A 21,933-nucleotide genomic window follows, 5' to 3' on the forward strand; every position below is an offset into this window, starting at 1 on the left:
TTTAAATGAGTTAGGACTTCTGCTTCTATGTGCATGAGAGACTGACATGTCATTCACTGCTTACATCAGCCTCATGAGACTTTAAAATCCAGCAGTGCTGGCTGCAGAAAGCACAGCAGGCTCTTTCCCTGTGCTACATACTCTGTCATCATTTGTGGGAGTTCTTGGTATTCACCCCTCAAGCACTTGGAAGATGGCACCAACTAAACCAGCTAGGACTGTAGTTTTCTTTGTGGCATATTTACTATTAGATTTGATTTCTTTAAAAAAAGTTGAACTTTCCAGACTCTGTACATCTTGGCTTGTTGTAGTTTTCTAAAGCACTTTATAGTCATATAAAATCAGCATAAAGTTGTTTATAGTATCTCTATATTGCTTTTATTTAAACATACTGACTCTACACTGATATATTCATTTATTTTTTAAGCAAACAATACAGTTACATTTACCATTGGGATCTTGAACCGTTACATGATAGGTCTTGGTTCTTATTTTTTCCCCATACCCCTGCCCTCCCTTCACCCCCTTCACCCTCCCCTATCTACAAAGACTTTGTTTCATTTATATTCCTGACACCAGCACTTCATATTTTCTCTCTGTATCTTGACACATCTTGAAAAGAGTCTAACCATTTTACTACCCTCCTACTGAACCAACTCTTTACTCTGTCTGCCTCATGTCTGCTTTCTACTCCACTGAGGTCCACTCTCATTTGGACATATGACAATCTGCTCTGAATTAGTGGCCCACCAGCCACCTCTCTGATGAGACAAGGACATTACAACACAGGTGCCCTCCACTCTGCTTCCTACTCTGTTGTTAATGGCCCACATCTTAAGCCCCACAAATCCACAACAGCATTAGCCCAAGCCACCATCTCTTGTGCCTCATCCTTCTCTGTAATAGTGCTTCCATCTGAAATCATGTTCTTTTTTCCACTGTGATGGCCCTGTTGTTGCACCGACTCTCAGTCTTTGTTTGTCTGAAGACATTTTCATCCCACCTGCAGAATCACTACAAGGACACGTGCCCACTGCCCTCTGAGTTCCACGGTGAAAGCCTACCACTTTGTCTATTTTCTTTCACATACTAACAAAAAATAAATAATTTAAGTATACGTCTGATTATTCCCACATCTGTACTACTCATGTCTCAGTCTCTATTTTTATTTTGCTTAGGGAATTTGATGCTGTTATCAGAAACACCTAGCAATTTTGGTTTAAACCCCAGACATTGCATAAAAAATGAGACTCTAGACAATGGACTCTTCCTCCAGAAAGGATCTAGATGGGACATGATCCAAGGCTAGGTTTGGGTTTCACAGGTTGGCCTATTTCTGTCTCTCCTGGATCTTTGGGAGTCCCAAGTGGGACTGCAGGATTCATAGGAACCCCACCCTGGGCCCAAGCACCAGCTTGTTTCAGTGCTGAGGCTGTGAATTTCCTCTTCTTGCCTCATCTCTTGGAATGGCACATCATGGAAGTACATCACCAGACCCAGTCTCTCAAAGGGAAGTTCAGGATATGCTACAATCCTCTTTCCAGGATGTGCACCCCTCCAGTCTTGTCTAGGCCAGCTCAGTAGCCCTGAAATCTAATCAAAGTCTTTGTAGCCCGATAATGACTGTTGCAGCTCCAGGCCACTTCTGCTAAGGTCACTAAGACACAAACTGATACGAACTCTCCAGGGGGTAGAAAGGAAGCAGAGACAAAGAGGTTATCCTGGAAGTGTGGGGGGACGAGAGAGTGTTAATGGTATGGGTAAATGTGTTCCCCAAGGATTTGTGTGTTGGAGGCTTGGTCCCCATTGTAGTGATGTGAGAGGTGGTAGGATGTCTAAGAGGTGGGTCCCAGCAAGAGGTGGTTAGACCATTAGGACAATGCTGTCAAAAGGGATTGCAGAAGCTCTTGCAGGACCCTGGTTAGCTCCCTTGAGAATGGGTTGTCATAAAAGAGTGCCAGACCCCTGAATCACTCTGGCTTTCTGCCTCACCATATGATTACTCTTGCGTATACTCCTCTCATGGTGATGCCAACAAGATCCACACCAAGGCTGAATCAAAGGGGCCATGTGACCCTGGACTTTCAGCCTCCAGAGCAGTAAGCAAAATAAACCTCCTTACTAGTACCCAGCCTCAGGAATTTTGTTACAGCTATGAAAAGCTGGCTAAGATAGTCTGCTGCCAATTAGGCCTCTGGGCACCAACTCTTTGTCAAGCATGGTACCAGAGCCTGAAGGTCAAAATGCTCAGGTTTTGAAAGCTGTGCATCGAGGCAGACTCCTCACACAGGGCCTTCCCTTGGCATTACTTACCCCTCCCTGGAACACAAATGGCAGTGGATTCTGTGATGTCCCCTAACATCCACTGACTGTGGTAAATACTCTGTACCCATATGCTCAATGCCCCTCTGTGCCATGGTCAACAGTGCTCTGACTTTTCTGTAATTTTCTGTTGGAAAAAGTATAAGAGAAGAAAGACAAGAAGAATAAAAAAGGTTGGGGATAGAGAAGAGATGGTCAAGTAAACACCAGATACCAGATAGCAACTCAGCATAACACAGCTCCTCTCGAACAGGATGGGCTGCCCCAGGCTGTGGGAAATCAGATTCATGGCCTGGATATGCAGAAATTTTCTGGATGGACTCTGCCAATGCATACAACCCTACTGGGCCTCAGTTTCTTTGCTTGTCAAAATGGGGATAGACCTGCTCTTGTCATCCCCCAGGAGCTCCTGTGAGGGCACCTTTGGACAGCACTTCTAAAGATAAAACTCATGAAATATGCCACTCGGATCCTGCCACCTATGCAAGGTCCCCAAGGAGGGCCCATTCCTCTGCCCAGGCTACCCCAGGGACAAGAGCCAGCATGGGTGTCCAGGGATCAACCCTGCTGCAGTGTCTCACCTGTGCACCACCAAATGGCATTCAAGAGCTGGGTTTTCAGGTGGTCCAGCTGAAGACGCTCCTACGGCAAAAAGAGGACAAGTTTAAGTTTCCAAGCACATGGGGGGATTTGTTCCCAGTCCTCTGCAACCCTCTCCCCCTAGGCAAGGCCACATACTCCACCTTCTCCATGCATCATCACATCCCCACCTGAGGACTGGGGTCATCACTACTTCTTCCTCAGCCAACACCCTACCCTATGGACATTAAACCCCCTGAATCCCACAGACATTGGCAATACAGCCCACAGGAGCCAGGAGCTGCTCTGATATAGCACAATAGGACATGTAAGCATCACAGACCTGTTTCATGTATCAGGTCCTGAGTCCTGACTGGCTTGTAGCAGGCAATGTAAGTGGTGGACCTGGCCTCAAGGTCAAGCTGTGAGCCATGCTCACACCTCATCCAACCATCAGTCTTCCTAACATCTCCCTGGCCATGCCCCTGATGGAATGTTCACCATGCACCCCAGCACCTATAGGATATGATCACTAAGCTGATCCTCTATGATTGATGGCCTTTAGAGTTTTCAATGACACAAAGAGCCCACTGTGGCAGACACACCATAGGTTTACCACCACTGCTCTGGGAGAAGTGCCAACCAAGTGAGGACAAGTCAGGACAAGTGTGCCCTGAATCCAGTGCTACCTGCTCAGGTTTGCTGTGAGCATCGCTGCCAAGCAAAGTCCACCCTCCTGCATCCGGCCACATGGAACTGGCAGTAAGGAGATCACATCACCTCCCAGTACTCTGGATCAGTATGGGCACAGGCCTCTCAGGCTACAGACTACACCCACCCAATCTGTGAGTTTCCGTGCATGGCCATCTACCACCATCATTCCCATGAAAGGAAGGAGCTGGATGTGGCTGCTGCATAAGCCACAAGACAGGCTTTCCACCCTGTGCCATAGTTACTGGACCTATTGGTTGCCCTTTTCACAGTAGCTCTGTGTAGCCTATATTGCTGTCCAGGGAAGAACCAATGACCTTGAGGACAGAGCAAGGAGCTCAGAGAGCCAAATACCATCTGCTCTGCAGTCCTTCACAGTGAGCCATCAGACACAATTTCTTCCCAGAGAGTACCACCTGGTACACATCCCTGTGTACTTTGGGAGGCTATGCTGATATCATATGTGGGGGATCTTGCACCCTAGCACATCAGGCCAGCTCAGGAAGCAGAGTAGGGGCCTGGGCACACTGCACTGGGGCTTCTGTCACACTCTGGAGTCTACAAACAAGGGCTCTCTGTCTACCTTGCAAGAACAGTGAGCACTGGAAAGGAGGACAACTGGGCTATTGCTGTGGCTAAGATGACACTTATCCTCACTACAATACCCCAGAAGTGAGGCAGGATGTGGTGAGCTGCTAAGAGACCTGCTCACGGGGGCTTAATCCCAGATTCTTGCAGAACCATGGAAGGAGCACGGGCTCTTTGTCCCTACGCAACAGAGGCTGAGCTAAACTCACCACTCAGGCAGCCGTGTCCTCATGCCTAGCTGGCTGTGACTCAAGACCTCTCTCCTCCACCCATTCATCCCCCACACTGGCAGCTGCTCCCCCATACCTCCAGTTACCATGGGCCCACAACGTCATTCCCCCAGGGAGCCACAGACATGCAGCTAGTCTCACCACTGCTACTGGGCCCTTATCACACCCTGCACTCCCCCAGGCCAGTGAGTCATCCACAGCCCCATTAAGAATGAGATACAAAACAATGAGGCCAAACCTTTCCCCTTTCCCTCTGACAGTTGGACAAGGTATGATCTGACTTGAGGCTATCAGGCCCCTCCTCCTTCTTCCCCCTCACCTCCCCAAGGGTGACCTGAAGAAATGGCTCCAGCATCTTCCCACCACTGCTGCGCTTGCTTCAGCAACTGCCCTCTGGGCTGCACTGACAGGAGGCATAGCTTGATCAACAGCTGTGATCCCTGCTCCACTCTAGGCCATTCCGGTGCTGCTGAGCACTTGAGAAACCCTGGAAAACCATCATAACAGGCAAAGATTCAGGGGAAATAGGGCCCATTGCTAATATCCCCAAAAAATCTCAAACCCCATAGGCCAATGAATACAGCCATTCCTCCCAGAGACTCCATGAAAGTGGTAACAATGTCAGCCCCATCATCATAGCAAAGATACAGGAGCTGTCAAATAGAAGCCTCTCATGAAATTTACTGTGCTGTTTCCCTGACAGCTGAAGCTGACCTAGATGCTCTATCACTGCTCCAGGAGATGCTTTCCTGTCCTAGATGACTGCTCTGCAGCCATCCTGAGTGACTCTAAAAGTCCCAAAACAGATCATCAAAATGCAGGAAACTATGCATGTACAGGCCCACTCCTCCTCTATATAAATAGCATCCCACTATACTCCTCTGTGTAGGCTAGGTGTATTACCTACCACATGCTTCAGGACAGGTCCCAATGCTCAGCTACTTGGGTGGTTCTATTGCCTTCCTGAGATTCTTATCCAGGTAGAGTGGACTATGTGGATTGCCCTAAAAAAGCTGGTAACACTAGGGGCCATTAGCCCTGAAGAGCTCCAGGAAGTAGCAGAGCAGTGAAGACCTAAGAATAGCAGAGACTGGTAGTGACCTATGGAGACAAAAGGAGATTGGAAGACACTGGCAATATCCAGCAGAGACCTGTAGTGATCTGTGAAGAGCCCCAGAGAAGTAGAGAAAGCTGCTGAAAGAGCTCCAGAAAGCCACCAAGCGTGCCCACAAGCCTCAGGTCCTCAGGAACTAATTTAGAGGGATGGTGAGAAGCCACCAGGAGCTGAAACACTAAGAGCTATAACACTAAGTCAAGAGATGCTGGCGTTCAAAGCTGAGATGTAACACTAAGGGCTGAGTGCCACCGGCATTCAAAGGCTGGAATCATTAACATCTAAGAAGCTGCACTTTGCCAATTCATGATTGCTACCCAAGTTGAATAAAAGAATGCTCAGCTGATTGCTGACAGGCACATCAAAGGAGGGATTCATACCTCATTCAGAAGCCCTCACTGGCCCTCACACAACACCAGCATTCAATAAACACCTGTTGGTTTCTTAGATGAGATGTAATGGTTAATCTTGACTGCCAATTGGTTTGAGAGACACCAAGGAGATTAGCAAAGCACATTTTTCAGTATGTCTGGTTAGTCACGGGGGTATGACTTTGGGGACTATATCTGATCCCTGGCCAATTCTTCTCTGGTTCTTCCACCACTGTCTCCTTCCTGAATGCCATGAATTGAGAAGATTCTTTTGCCATACCCTACTGCCATGATATGTCTGCACTGAAGCCAGCCAACCATGAGCCAAAACTCTTCTCTTAAGTTATATATGTCAGGTATTTTATCCCAGCAACGAGAAAGCTAACAGAAAAAGAAATGGTATCAGGAGTGGGGCTATGGCTGTGATTATACCTGACTACAGAACTTGTAGGAGGACTGTGGAAAATTTTGGAGGTGCAGGTTATAGAAGCCCTAGAATTCTGTAAACAGAGATGGATGGGTGATTCTGGTGGGAACTCAGAGATCAGAATGCTGATAAAGCTGTGGACAGTAAAGACTGTGCTCATGAGATTTCAAATGGAAATGAGGACTTGGACTACAGGCCATGCATATTAAGTCTGCCAAAGAATTTGTCTGTATTTTGCCCATTCCTAAAACTGGATGAGGCTGAGATTAAGGACAACAAACTAATCTGGTAGAATAAGTGTCAAGGTAGCCCAACATTCAGGCTCTGGAATGGATACTGCTGAACGCTTTATGCCAGATTTATAGTGAGAATCAGGAGCAAAAAGCAAAGCAGAAGATTTAAAACTTTAAATTTGGCCAGAAAAGAAGCAATATGGTTGAGACCAAAGGAGGTATAGATGCTGAAGAAATTAGCAACATTAAAAAGAAAGTACCCTGCACCAGGACAAGAAGAAAAGTGCCTTGAAAGCATCTCAGGAATCAGCAAGACACTTGTAGGTTCAAGGATGTAGAACTACAAAATCTTTGAAAGATTTTTGCTTTGAGAAGAGTCCAAGGGTACCCTGGCCACTCAGGAATGGCTAGGGAAGTAATTCCCTAAGTCAGCCATTCAGGCACTTAAGAGGCTGCTGCAGCTGTGATCAAGGCAGCCAGCTTATTGCTTACACTGGCAGCAGACTTCAGCATCATCCATGTGATGCTGTCTTTGCAGGCATACACAATATAAGAGTTACAGGGTCAGAAAGGTTTCCACCCAGATTTCAAAGGAAGGCCTGGCATACCAGACAGTGTATGACAAGTTCAAAGTGCCCACAGGGGAACCCCTAAGAGACAACAAAAGTAAAGCTGCAATGGAGACTACTAGAAGTTGGAAACACCAGAGACATGGAAATTCTGCCAAAAAATATCACAGACAGTGAGACAGTGAGAAGTGCAATATGGACTGCAACCAGCAAGGATACAAGGATGAGACCGCCCAAACCCTCCCTCATAGTGACATGTAGTCAGACATGGAACTGCAGAAATTAATATTTGCCCTGCTGAGTTTCAGTCTACTTTAGTTCCATTAATTACCAGCCCCCCATTCTTCCCTTTTGGAATGAAAAAGTTTACCCTGTGCCATTATATCTTAGGATCATGAAACCTGCTTTTTGAATTTTATATGGGTTCACAGCTAAGAGCTGCCTTGAGACTCAGAACAGACTTTGGACTGGGACTTTTGAGCAATACTAGAAGATTAAGATTTGGGGGAAGGAATTAATTCATTTTTTAGTTGGATGCAGGATAGGAGATGCATTTGGGTGTCATGTTGACAGGGGTGGGTTAACCTCTAGTTAACCTCAGCTCTAGTTAATCCTGATTATTAATTTTACTGGCTTGAGAGATGCCAAAGAGATTTTTAAAGCACACCTCTGGTTATGTCTGGGAGGCAATCATATGTGGTTCCTGGCTCCTTCTTCTCTGATTCTTCTACTGCTGTCTGCTTCTTGGCTGCCATGAGTTCAGCAGCCTCCTCCACCATGTCCTTCTACCGTGTGTCTGCAGTGAAACCAGCTAACAATGGACTGAAACTTTTGAAACCAAGAACCAAAATTAATTCTTTCTCCTTTAAGTTGTATATGTGCTGCATACATTATATGCAAATGCTATACCCCTTTTATATGGGGGACTTGAGCATCATGGATTTCAGTATCCAGGGGTGGTCTTGGACCCAATCCCCTATGAACACCAAAGAATGACTGTGTTGAGTAGCCCATCTGAATGCTCAAGAGCTCAGGCTCTGTGTGGTAGCCTGGTGGCATATAAAGAGGTACAAGTTGGACCTAGAAAGAGCAGAATTCACATCCAGCCAGGTTCCACCTTTCCTGCAATACTTTAGGCAGGACCCTCTTCAATGTGAAGGACAGAGACCATCCAGCAATGTTGTTGGAGAATAGAAGAGAGTGACAGACTCAGCACAAGGCCTAGTTTAAGGTGACCTCCCATGGACCAGGTGGGGTCATCACAGCCTTGATTGATATCATTCCACAGATCAAGGAGCTGCTTCTTACATTAGTGGACATGTCCCACAAAATCAAAGGCACAACAGACATCAAATAAACTTCCACTCACTGTACCCAACAAGTAGTCAACCTCACCAGAAAACAGCTCAGTCAGACTGATTGCTCCTGTGCCACAAATCTCAGTGCAGCATACTTTGAGATGTACAACACATGTCACATAAGAGGTGACTAGTGAGCATGTCTGATGAATGAAGACATGAATAACAGATGAAAGCATGTGCTATCAAAGAATAAGAAAACAATTCTGCTGGTGAAAAGGTCAGGCATGGACAGCAAGGTAGCCAAGCCACTGAAAATGATGGTGATCATATTGCTGAGTCACCCTTTAAGGAGTCACAATGTCCCACCAAAGAGTCATAACCACAGAAGCACCCATCATTCCCCCTGAACAGCTGTGGCTGTGATTACTAAATCACATGCAAAATAGCTGTTGGCTGTCCAGAGCCAAGTGCTATGTGCCTGTGTGCTGTAAGACTATCTACCCCATCACTGAACAGTTGGCTACTGCCTCTATGACATATATTTTAGTATATCTCAACTTTGAGGACTGAGTGTACTAATTTTTTAGTAATACCATCACTAAAGCAAAATTTAGGGAGCATACAACCCACCTGCTTTAGGTATGTAGTTGTACAACTATCACCACAACCCAGTTTTCGAACATTCTCATCACATCAAAGTGCCCTCACGCCTGAATGCAGTTCGTCCCCTCCTACTCTCAGCCCCTGGCAGCCACTAATCCACCTTCTGTCTCCAAAGATGTGCAATTTCTGGACATGTGACACAAACAGAACTCATACTACGCCTGCAGGCACGCCTGGCTTCTTTCCCCCAGCACACTGTCTTTGAAGTGCGCCCACACCACAGCAGGTCTCCAAATCTCATTTCTGTTGCTGAGTAGTGGCCCCCTGCAAAGTTGTGCCACCCCACATGCACCTCCTCCAGCAGAGGGTGGCAGACTTTGTCATTCAAGGGCCAGATGTTTGGTATTTAGGATTTGCTGGCTGGACAGTGCATTTCAACTATTCAGGCTGCACACTGTCAGAAGAGCAGTCATAGCCAATACATCTGCAATTGGTGAGAGTAGGTACAATAAAGTTATATGGAGCAGGCGGCAGGTGGCAGCGAAAGTCTGACTACTTCTGTTCTTCAAACCTTAAATTAGAAGCATTTAATCTTTTGTAACAAACACCCTCCAATCTTTAGTGTCCTGGTCAGGGTATGGATAACAAAGAGGCAGTGTGTTGACCTGGCATGGGTGAAATGTGCCAGTGGAGCTGGGGTAGTGTTGCTGGGACAGTCATGTGGTAGTGGGAATGGTGATGAATATATGGCTGGGAGGAGCAGGGCACTGACTGCAACGGGAAGCAAGGTGGGGGCACATGTGGAGGCACGGTGGATGATGAGTGTAAGCAGAGGGGGCACAGGATAGGGAGGCAGCATGGGATAGGAAGACATGGGCAGCAGAAGAGATAGAAGACACTGGAACTAAGGACAGCAATCATCAATCTCCATTCAGAAAGGCCAGGCCAGGAAGAATCATGCCACTATAACATAAACCCCTAAAGACCAGGGACTAACAGTGGTTCTACTTGGTACACAGCCAGGCTCAAGAAACAGCTACAGTCCAAATGACTGAATGTACTGGCTCCTGAACCCCAGAGCCACATTAGGCCAACCTGGGACAGCCTGAGGGTCCATCTTTGTATATCAGTCTCCAACTATCCTGCCTCTGCCACATTCCTGACTACTGTAGACATTCGGCAGCAGATTGATAAGAGGCGGAACTGCCTAGAGCTAGCCTACAGCTCTTACCCTAGCCCCACCCTCACCTCAGCAGCAGACTGGTAAGAAGCGGAGCTACATGGCCACCAGCAGCTCTCCCCACCCCTGGGCACCTCTGGCCTCCCAACTACTTTGGTACCTGGATTTGCTACCTGGATTCACACCACAGAAGCACAGGGGGCTCATAAAGGCCATTGTCCAGAGCCGTAGTCTTAATTTTGATTTAATTCACACAGTTAAAGGTGACAGATTAATAACTACCACAAATGATCATTTTCTAAGCTGCACTTGATGCTTTTGTGTTGCTGATTTTATCACTTGGGTTAAGATGTTGTGATTGATCTAATCAATTGTCCTTCCTGGTATAATGTAAAAGAGATTGTCTCAGAGTCATTAGAAACTCAAAACCTAAAGACACACTATAACAGGAAGATCAAAGTATTAACCCAGGTATCAAACAAAGGACAGTATCAAAAAAAAAAAATAGAAAAGGCAAGACATTCAAACAAGGCTCAAGCATAAACACAGACTTCCAGCTTACCAAAGGCAAATTCTGGGGGAAATGAGATGAATAAGTCTGATAATCAACCACCTGGACATCCTGAACTGATCACACAGGAAGTAGCAAAACAGATGAATGAGGCTCTAGAAAAATTCAAAAACTGAAATAATTTCCCAGATAACTACCGAGATGGTGAGAAGAATGCATAGCATGATTAGAGACTCTAGAAGAGAAACAGATTTAAAAAAAATATGCGAGCTCAAGACCATGATAGAAGCCATGAATGCCCAGCATAGGAAAGAGATGGAAACCATGAATGCCCAACATAGTAAAGAAATGGAATCCATGAAACAGATTCAAACAGATATCCAGGAAAGTTTACATAACAGACTGAGCTAATCTGAAGACAGGATATTAGATATAGAAGACAGGATGGAAATCAGTGACCATGAATAAAAGGATCTCTTTAAAATATAAGGGATCATGAGAAATCGATCTAACAGCTCCTAGATGATACGAAGAAGAATAATAGAATAGAATAGAATCCATAAAAAAGCAGGAGAAAGTACAAATGACATAAAAAACTGTTCACAGAATTAATGACAGAAAACTTCCCAAACAAAGCAAAAGAATTTGACATACAGATAAGTGAGGCATATAGGACTCCAACTAGCCATGATAAAAAAAAATCTACACCTAGGCATATAATAGTCAAGATCCCAGAAACCCAACAGAAGAACAAAATACTACAAGCATTTAGAGAAAAGAAACAAATCGCATGCAAAGGAAAGACCACCAGAATCACAGCAGACTTTTCAACACAAACCCTCAAGTAAAGGAGAGCCTGGAATGAGGTATTTCAAGTCCCAAGAGAAAACAACCTCCAACCTAGGCTGATGTATCCTGCAAAACTATCTTGCAAAATTGATGAGGAAATAAGATACTTCCATGACAAAGAATATCTAAGGAACTTCACAAATACCAAACCAGCACTCCAATTCTAAATAATATCCTAGAAAAAGACAATGACAATCACAACTCCCTGAGGCCCAACAGAGTAAATCCAACAGACAAGGCAAGAAATTAAAGGGAAAGGGGGAAAAATTTTAAAAAGCCAACAACAGTTTAATAAAACAATGATGATAGGTCAATGCATATCAGTTATAACCATCAATGTTAATGGCCTCAATTCACCAATCAAAAGAAATAGACTGGTAGAATGAATTAAGAAGCAAAATCCAACAATATGCTGTATACAAGAAATGCACCTAGTTCAGAAAGAAACTCATAGACTGAAAGTAAAAGGATAGAAATCAGTTCTCCATGAGACAGGAACCCAGAAAAAGGCAGAGATAGCTATCTTATTCACAGACAAAGTAAATTTCAAACCAAAACTAATTAAGAGAGACAAGAAGGTGACTACATCCTTGTAAAGGGAACAATCCAAGAGGAAGAGATGACAATCATAAATATATATGCACCAAATACTAATGCTCCAACTATACAAAACAAATATTAAAGGACATGAAAAAACAAATAAGCACTAATACAACTGTAGTGGAGATCTAAATCCCCCACTGTCACAAATAAGACAGGTCACCTAGACAAAAAAATCAACAATGAAATACTAGAACTGAACCAAGCTTTTGAACAAATGGACTTAACAGACATCTACAGAGTGCTCCACCCCATGAAATCAGAATATACATTCTTTTTTGCTGCACATGGGTCATTCTCCCAAATAGACCATGTTTAAGTAAATGCAGAGTTGAAGTTATCCCATGTATATTATCAGACTGTAGTGCAATTAAACTGGAGATCAATAGAAAAAGAAGCTGCAAGAACTTCACAAACACAAAGAAATTGAATAACACTCTCCTGAAAAACCAATGGGTCACAGAGAAAATAAAAGAAGAAATTAGTCAGTTTTTACAAATAAATGATAATGCCAATACAACATGCAGGAATCTGTGGGACACAACAAAAGCCGTCCTAGGAGGGAAAGTTATAGCAGTGAATGTCCACACTAGGAAAACAGAGCGGGCTCAAATAAACAATCTAATGCTGAATCTTAAGCTTCTAGAAAAAGAAGAGCAAGATAAACCCAAAGGAGGAAAGTATAAAGATCAGAGCAGAAATCAATGAAATGGAGACTAAGAATGACACAAAAAAAATCAATGAATCAAAGAGGTGTTTTTTCTGACTACTGCAGATACCAGGGCCCTCCTTTTTTCCACGCTACCAGGCTCTGCCTTGGCCAGGCCCCAGGTCCCCAAGGAAACATACCCAACAGGACCCCCAAACTAGCTCTGACTTCTGCTTCATGGCACTGGTGCTGGCCAAGATGGCTCTGTTGGTCTCCTGCTGCAGTGTACCTGGGGCAAAGAAGGAGCCATGAGCAGAGAGGCAGAGGGAAAGATGGAGGGCACAGGAGGCCCAGGGAGGGCACAGCCAGGGGTGCAGAGGAACAGGGAGAGGCAGAGGGTGGGATGAAGCAGAAATGGTGGGCAGAATATAAAGAGAAATGGAGATGCAGAAATGTGAGAAATGAAGACAGTCAGAGCAAGAGGCAAAGATGAACAAATAAGAGCCCATAAGGAGAGAGAAGAACAGCAAAGATGCCACTCAAGAAAGATGTTAAGAGGGAAATAGGGAGAAGGGGGCAGGGAAAGGAAGAGAACACAAAAAGAGACAGGAGTGGTAGAGCGGGCACAGGTGAGCAGATGAGGGTGAAAAACAGCAAGTTGAGCTCTAGGTAGGGGCAGATGGTTGATGGCAGGGATGGCACCAGGGAGCTGCTAAGCTGCCATCACTAGGAACACCCCAAATGCCCCATACATGTGCAGCTCAGAGTCCTAGGGACCCACTGTAAACAGTGTCTGCACCAGTGAGGAGGACCAGCTGCTGCTGTCTTATGGAGGAGCACTCATGCTGCACGAAGGTGACCTCTAAAGGGCCCTAAGTGAGGCTGCTCACCTCCAGACCAGTGACACAAGAGATGAGTTCCAGGTCCCCCCAGTACCACACCAGTTACAACTAGGAGTGTAAGCCCAAAGATAAATGAAAAAGCACCAGTCATCCTCCACTGGGGCCAGCCTCCCTCTCCACTTGACTAACAGCAGGCAAACTTGGCCGTGGCCCTACTCTGGGCCCACACAGCCAAGCAAGGAAAGGATCTTGGCCTGGCAGGAACAAGAGAACCCTTCTTGACCCTTTGAGATGCAGCCCAGGTGCCCCCAACCTCACATAGTTTTCAAGGCAGATGTCATGCAGGTGTTGGGGCCTCAAAGCCACTCACTGCGCCTTGGCATCAAAGGATGAGGTAGATAGATGTCCTGCAGGTGGGACCCCACCACCCTTTTACCTAGACCCCACCCTCAACATGGCTCCTGGGAAGCATCTGCAGCTGGCAGATGAAGGGGAACCACATATGGCAGGGGCAGAGCCAAAGATGAGGTGTGAGATGACTTTATGCCCCAAGTCATGAAAAGGCTGATGGTAGGGGTGAGAACTTTCCTCCCTCAATAATTCAATCACATGGATGCTTATTGGACTCAGTTGGCTCTCACCTCCTTCCCTAAACTGAACTCCAAGTGTTAGCCCAGAGCTCTGCCCTGGGCCACCTCTTCACCACCACTCCCCATGCAAACATCTTCAGTGACCTTACCAGCCTTGTGGCCTGAAGCTCATTGAATGCTGCCATCCTGGTCCATCCCTGGGTATGACCTGAACTCCAGACCAGCCTACCTAAGGCCCCCTTCGCAGCTCCACCAGGGTGACCACAAGCCCCCTCCTTGTCTCCACCTCAGCCTCCATAATCCTTCCCTTCCAGTCCCTGCAGCAGAGCCTCAGCTCTAGTGACCACAGCCCACCTTAATTCCTCCATGCTCAGTTCAGCCCACAACAGTATTGGCCAACAACCTGTTTAACACCCAGGAATGAATATAAATGAATACAAAAGCTGCATAGCTCCCTCACCCTACTGCTCCCAGTTGCCAGGCATCCCACTTGGCCTTCTTGCCTACCTCACAGACCTATCCACTGCTACTCCTTTCAGCCCCATTCCACCACATTGTACTCCAACTCCCTCTCCCTCCGCAGCTTAAGCAATGTTGCTTAAAGCAAGTCCAGATCATCTCACTCCAAGCCTCAGTGCTCACTAATGATTCCACGTTTGATTGCCCACAAAGCCAAAGTCCACCTGAGAGTATTCTGGCCCCACCCACCTGGAACAGATACCTCCAGCATCCTGATTTCACCTCCTATTACTGCCCTTTCCTGGCTTCTTCTGCTACAGTCCCATGGTCTCCCACCTTGTTCTGCTCTATTGTGACCCCTCAGCCTCTAGACAGAGAGGGATAGCCACCTGGAATGATGACTGGTGCTTCAACTGCAGGGTAGTGACAATGTCCCCAGCACAAGCCCTAGGCAGGTCTCTAGGAGATGCACTAGCCACTGCCCATTAGCCCCTGCACAGGAGTGACCTCTCCATTCCTCCCAGGCTCTATGCAAAATGGTGGCAGAGAATGGGCCACACATGCCTGATACATCTTCCTAGAGCCATCTGTGCTCAGCAAAGGCATCCTTCTTCTGTCCTGAGATGTATGGTTCCTCTTCCAGCAGCATCTCTTTTCTGTCCCCTCACAAACTGTGGCCACTGTGCAGAATGAAAGCAAGTGAAGCCCCCTTACACAACCTAGCAGCCTCCAGACATCAGACCACTCTGTCACAGCCTTGGTGGCAACAAGAGGTGGCCAGCCAGCAAGCCAAAATGAAGTGAAGGAAGGGGTAAGAAAGGGGTGTTCACCTACCAACGCAGGCACCCAGAGTGGACAGGCCTTTGAAGATCATCCACCCTTCAGGACACTCATATCAGTGACAGGCCCAAGCCAGAGTCCCACACCACAGCTCCAGTACCACTCCTACCACAGAAAGTCAAAAGTGGGATGAAGAGAAGAAAGAGGCAGTAAGTATGGGGGATGCGGCAAAGCAGTGCTTAAGGGAGCTGCTGCTCAACGCTCTGACATCAGAAGGAAGACAGCCAAAGCAATGGCACAGAATCTACTAAAGGAACCAGCAAACCACACACAGAGAAGTAGAGGGATAGAGATGATAACGAAAACAAGGACAAGGAAACAGATCTATGACAAAAACAGTCAATGAAACCAAAAGCATTCTCTGAAAGAATAAAAAAATTATACAGCCATACCTAAACAAATAAAAAAAAAAAACCCAAATCATCAATGTGAAGAGAGAAGAGGGGAAATGACTACAAATCCAACATTGAAAGGGTAAGAACCAAGATGCATCGTGTAAATGTACAAGTTCCCAATGATGAATGTAACTGTATTGTATACCTAAAATGTACCAATAAACTCAATGAAAAAAAGGTAAAATGATGTGACTATATCATGCCCATAAATCTGACAACTAAGATACAACAGAGTAACTCTTCTGAATACATGAACTATCAAATCTAATTCAAGAGAGATAGGAAATCTAGAGCTCTAGAGTGCCAAAAGGAGTCACATCTGTACTCAGAGACATCCCACAAACACAGAGGTGCAGCCTCACCATAAGGAGGTCTCATTCATGCTATGTGACTTCAGAAAATTCAGAAGAGACTGTTTACAACATAACGCCACCTTTACTCTAAGACCAAAACTTAAATAAACAATGTAAATGGAAACCATGTATCATTCAGGAAAATAGTACAAAACTCTTTAAAAGTATTAGAAAGCTTCTTTCAAGCATACATAAAGGAGATAATATGCCATGATCAAGAAGAGTTATCCAAGAGATGTGGGAATGGTTTAACATCCAAAAACCCATGCATATAATTTGCCCAGGAACAGAAGAGGTTAAAAAGAACAACATCTCCTCAGAAAAAGGTCTTGACAAAATTCAATGTTAACTCATGATTGTGACCAAGAAAGCTAGGGAGGAAGAGAACCTGTTAGATAAGAATAAAAGAAGTCAATCTCACCTGCTCCTGGGAAAGGGCAGCCATGCACAGGCACTAGTTTGTCGCATATATTTGGATGCCCTGTTACAGGGGAAAGAGGAGCACCACACTGGCAGATGGGGGAGCATTCAGTCACTGACATGTGTCTATCCATGTGGACCATTCCAAGGGACCCCTAGAAAAGCTCCTAGAGCTAAGAAGTGAACCCAAGACAGTCACAGGATACACAGAAGGGCAAAAACTGACTGTATTCTGAGTTGTCATCAACTGGAAGATGAAATGTAAACAGCATCATGTGTAACTGTATGAAGACCAAGAAATCATTAAGACACATTTAACAAGACATGGATATTTAAAACTATAAGGCACTGCTGAAAGAAATGAAAGAACATATAAATAAAAGTCTGTGTTCATGGGTTGGAAGACAATATTGTTATGATGTCAATTCTTTTTTTTCAGCTTTAATTGAGTTTATTGGTACATTTTAGGGATACAGTACAGTTACATTCATTGTTAGGATCTTGTACCTCTACATGACAGGACTTGGTTCTCATTTTTTCCCCTTGTCCCTGCCCTCCCTTCACCCCTTCCTCCCCTCCCCATCTACAAACACTTTATTTCCTTCTTTTCATTATCACACATTTTTTTCTTATTATGATGTCAATTCTTAAAGCAATTTAGAGTCGACAAAATCCCAACCAATTTTAAGTTTTTTAAAAGCAGGTATTACCAAGCAGGTTTACACTGAAATACAAGGGGTCTGAGTAGCCAAGAAAATGTCAGGAAAAAATAATAAGCTGGAGGACTCACACATGTGGCTGATTCTGTGACTCAGCACCGCCATATGGACAAGACACACATCATGGAGAGATTAACCCAAGCTGCACACAGCAACATATTCAAAGAGCTTTTCAAAAAGGTACCAATATATTCAATGCATAATGCAATATATTCAATGCATAATGGTTCTTTCAACAACAATGCTGGAACAACTTGATTCTTGTATTTTAAAAAATGGGCCTCTACTCTTACTTCATGATATATACAGGAATAAATCTCAAATGTATTGTAAGCCTAAATGAGAAAGCTAAAACTAGGAAAATCATAGAACTGTAAGAAAGTGTGAACCAGGAATGTATCAGCCAGTTGTTCATTACTGTAACAAAATACAGTGGTATCTAGGTTCACAAACTTATTTCTTTCCACAATTTTGGTTGCGGAATTGTTCATTCTTTCCATGATTCTGGTCACAGAATTAGAATCGTGAAAAGAATTAAATTCATGAACTGAGGTACCATTGTACCTTAAGCAGGCCACATTACAAAGAAAAGAGGTTTATTTAGCTCATAGTCTTGCAAGCTACAAGTCTCACAAGGGTTCCTCAAGCTGCATTACATGGTGGTATGATGGGAGCACACGTATATCTCTATCCACGTGTAACACTTCTCTCTCTCTTCATAAAGCCAATAAGATTCAATCACAGAACACTCTGTTCTAATGACCTAACTCGTTCTAATCATCTCCCAAAGGCCCCACCTCTAAATAGCACAATGGGATTAAAGGTCCACCTTCTTAATGCCGTTAATGTAAGGCTTTGGGGATTAAACTCCTACATGGGCCATACACAAGCCATAGCAATGCATAAAGACAGGCATGAATTTGACTAGCATTACAAACTTTGGCTTTTCATAAGACAACCTTAAAAATGAAAAGGCAAGCCATAATGCAAGAAACAGACTCAATCTAGGTGTCTGTCTGACAAAGGGCTTATGTTGAAAGCATATAAAGAACTCTTATAATTAAATATTCAGGAGACATACAGCTCAGATAAAAGGTGAAAATGTAAACATACACTACAAAAACAAGACCTAGGAGTGGCCAACAGCACTAACTGTTAAGCCACAATCACACAGCACTCACCGTGCACACTCACTGGAAGGGCCCCACATAAAAAGGCTGACACTGTCGCGTGCCAGGGAGACGCTAAACTACCACGACACTCTCACGTCCTTGGCAGCCATGGGAAATGGCACAATCACTTTGGAGAACCGCTTGGCAGCGTCACCCAGAGTTAAACACACACTTGCTATTCAACCCAACGGTTCCACTTCCAGCAATTTTCCCAGGAGAAATAGAAACACACACAAAGGCCTGAAAGAGACGTATGTGGCAGCCTTTCTCATAGCTCTAACTGAAAATGACCCAGATCCCTCAGGAGGTGATGCAGAAACAAAATGTGAAGCAGCCACACAACAGAATACTATTCAGCAATAAAAAGGAATAAACTCTTATCACACATAGCAAAATGGATGAACCTCAAAAACATTACACTGAGTAAGAAAAAAAGAGATCAAACCCAAGAGATCAAACACTACAAGGTTCTGCATGCATAAAGTTCAGCTCAGGTAAAAATGGACCATAGTCCTAGAAATTGGGCCAGTAATTATGGGGTGGAAGGGGTCCAAAGTGAATGTGTAAAGTGAATAAGTACCCTGCATCTACTTGGCATGGCCACAGGTGCACAGGGACACGCACTGCACTGACCTGTATCCTGAAAGCAGGTGCACCTTACCACCAGGAAGGGCTGCCTCAGTGAAACTGAATAAACACAAACACACTCCCAGCCAGGAAATAGAGCACAATTGCAGAGCCCTGTCTGCCATTGACAGCATCCCTGAAAGATGATGAGAGGGAAAGATGGGAATAAATCAGTGTCCTGCAGAAATAGGAGAACAGTCCCGGCCACTGTTCATCTTGGTGTGGCCAAGGCCACCCTGAGTTTCTGAGCATGAAGAGGTCATCCATACTTCTGTGAAGAAAGTCCTGGCCTGGTCCCTTCATCCAGGACCTTCCTCCAAGCCAAGGCCATGTCTCCTCTACCTGGGGCTGCTGCCACTTCAGGAACATACATGTACACCAGCACAGACCTGCACTTCCTCATACTGATTGATGAAATTTGCACACTGCTCCAAGACAGTCTTGTAAAATGGAAACTAAGGTCCAGAGAAGGAGTGGCCACCAGCAACAGCTGCTAAGAGGCAGGAGAGAAGAACAAAGTTCACAGGGTAAAGAACCCAGGCCTTTTGCTCAGAATAACAAAAAGTAAAGTTAGCTAGCAATGGGAATGCTCCAAACACATAAAAACACTTGCTGATCTTAGTGCTAAGGTATGTGCCTATAATTCCAGAACTCTGAGGTTGAAATGGAAAGATTTCAAGTTTGATCTCAGCCTGGGTAACTTAGTGGCTTAGCAAGGCCATGTCTCCAAAAAAGTTTTTTAAGGGATAGGGATGCAGCTCAATGTAAAGGCCCTGAGCTCAATCCCTAGTGCCACAAAAAACAAACAAATAAAATACAAAAAATAGCAAAATCAAAAAACACTTGCTAGAATTGCTGTACTGCTGCTATTGTGGAGTAAACATCACACAGTGCACGCAGGCTGCATCAGGGGCCACCAATCTTCACAAACCTTCACTGGCTAAGTATCAGAGATTAGAAAAGCCTGACTTCTAGGCTCATGGTACAAACAAGATGCTGACATACAAGCATCTCACATGGTGGAGTGGACAAGGAACATAGGGCAGAAGCAGGCAGGGTGTAGAAGCAGGTAGTCCTGGAGTTCTGACTTCAGCCATCCTGGTGATTTTTCTGGGTGCAGAAGCAACAGGATGGCCAACTGGCACAGACTAGAATACCTGATCCTGGCAGGTAGGTACCTATGGTATTTAGTATGCTCAGGATACTTTACAGTAGGCGCTACTTTCAAATTCTGGATACCCTGGAGGTGAATATGAAGAAAAAGACACCCTTGGTTCCACAAGAGGCTGGGGAAGGATGAAAAGGTCCAGGCTTATCTTTGTGCCACAAACTGAAACCCAGACACAATATCTGAAACAAATACATCCTAAGTGGGCAAAAGCATCACAGGACTATAGTCACAGAGAAGAAAAGCCAGTGGAAAAGCCCCACAACTTACCCAGATTCCTGCTAAGAACATTCTGGAACACACTTCAGGGAGACTGCTGTAGACTGGATTCTGTATTCCCCAAATTCATAAATTGAAGTTCTAGCCTCTGTACAATGTATTTGGAGATGAGTCTTTTAGAGGTGATTAGGTTAGACAGTGAGATTATGTGGGGTCCTCTGGGTGTGGGTCATGTCCTCATAAGAAATTGCAGCAGAGAGGATGCTTTCCTCGCCTATCCCTGGCTCAGATTCTCGCTCTGCCTCCTCTTACATCATAAGGACACAGTGAGAGGTTCCATCTACAACCTCGAAAGCAGCTCCCAGAAGACACTAAACTTGTTAGCACCTTGGCCTGGTACTCCTATCTCCAGCACTGTGAGTAAAGCATCCCTGTTGTTTAAGTCCTAGCCTGGGGATGTTCTGTTAGGCAGCCTGAGCTGACCAAGACAGCAGGAATTCCAATTAATGCATGGTTATCTTGTCAAGCTGAGGAGATAGAGATTAGAGCACTGGGAGGCTGAGGACACTCAGTCTTTATAAACAGAGAGCCTTCAGGGAGTGAGAAAATGAGCTCCAAACACTACACATATGCTAGTGAGGCCTGCTAATGCTAACTGTGCACATGCTAATGGGGTTCCTTTAAGCTGGCAAGAACTGCAGGGCTGTACATTGAAGGAAAATATGTTCATGGAGGTGGGCAATGCAACTAAGCATCTACCAGCCAGAGAAGACACCATGTTGCAAAGCTGGGATCAGGCCTTAGCAGCAGGGTGATACTGTCTGAAGAAAATGCTGCAATGAGCCCACCTCCCAAAGTTTGAAAGGACCCAACTGCCTCCAGAACAAATCTAGATATTCTTCAGAAGACAGCAAAACCCAGACCCTCAACAAGCCAAAAATTAACACTCAGGCAAGAAGCAGGAAGTACAATTAATAAGCAGAAGAATCAGTCTTGGACAGAAACAGGACAAAGGTGACAAGTTTGCAGACATGGACTTTAAAATAATTCTTATACTGTAATCCAGAGCTCTGGGACACCGAGGCAGGAGCATCACAAGTTCAAACTTATCCTAGACAACTTGATGATTTAGTGAGATGTTGTCTCAATATTTAAAAAAAAAATTACTAAGGGTATAGCTCAATGCAAAAGGGATTTAGCTCAGTGATGCCGCCTAACAAGCTCAACATCCCAAGTTCAGTCCCCAAGTCCCCAGTACCAAAAAAAAAAAAAAAAAAAAAAAAAACCCCGGG

At 44.9% G+C, this 21,933-nt stretch overlaps 1 protein-coding gene across 5 annotated transcripts in view; it reads right to left on the reverse strand.

Moving 5' to 3' along the window:
- LOC104872897 overlaps nucleotides 1-21,933 on the reverse strand; it is a 501,420-nt gene that overhangs the window by 441,536 nt on the left and 37,951 nt on the right. For 3 of the 5 annotated variants that reach the window (XR_004516035.1, XR_004516036.1, XR_004516038.1), the window contains exons 2-4: nucleotides 4,750-4,917; nucleotides 2,904-2,964; nucleotides 2,314-2,449 (exon numbers count right to left, since the gene is read on the reverse strand). Coding sequence is in view for 1 of the 5 variants with exons in the window: in XM_033760898.1 (XP_033616789.1) it covers nucleotides 2,904-2,964; nucleotides 4,750-4,917 (229 nt within the window). In the remaining 4 variants the exon portion in view is untranslated. The remainder of the gene's footprint in view (nucleotides 1-2,313; nucleotides 2,450-2,903; nucleotides 2,965-4,749; nucleotides 4,918-21,933) is intronic. The other 2 variants (XR_004516037.1, XM_033760898.1) reach the window with 1 other exon arrangement.

The sequence above is a fragment of the Fukomys damarensis genome, unplaced genomic scaffold (assembly GCF_012274545.1).
Source record: "Fukomys damarensis isolate Sample0158 unplaced genomic scaffold, DMR_v1.0_HiC HiC_scaffold_5, whole genome shotgun sequence".
Lineage (NCBI taxonomy): Eukaryota > Metazoa > Chordata > Mammalia > Rodentia > Bathyergidae > Fukomys > Fukomys damarensis.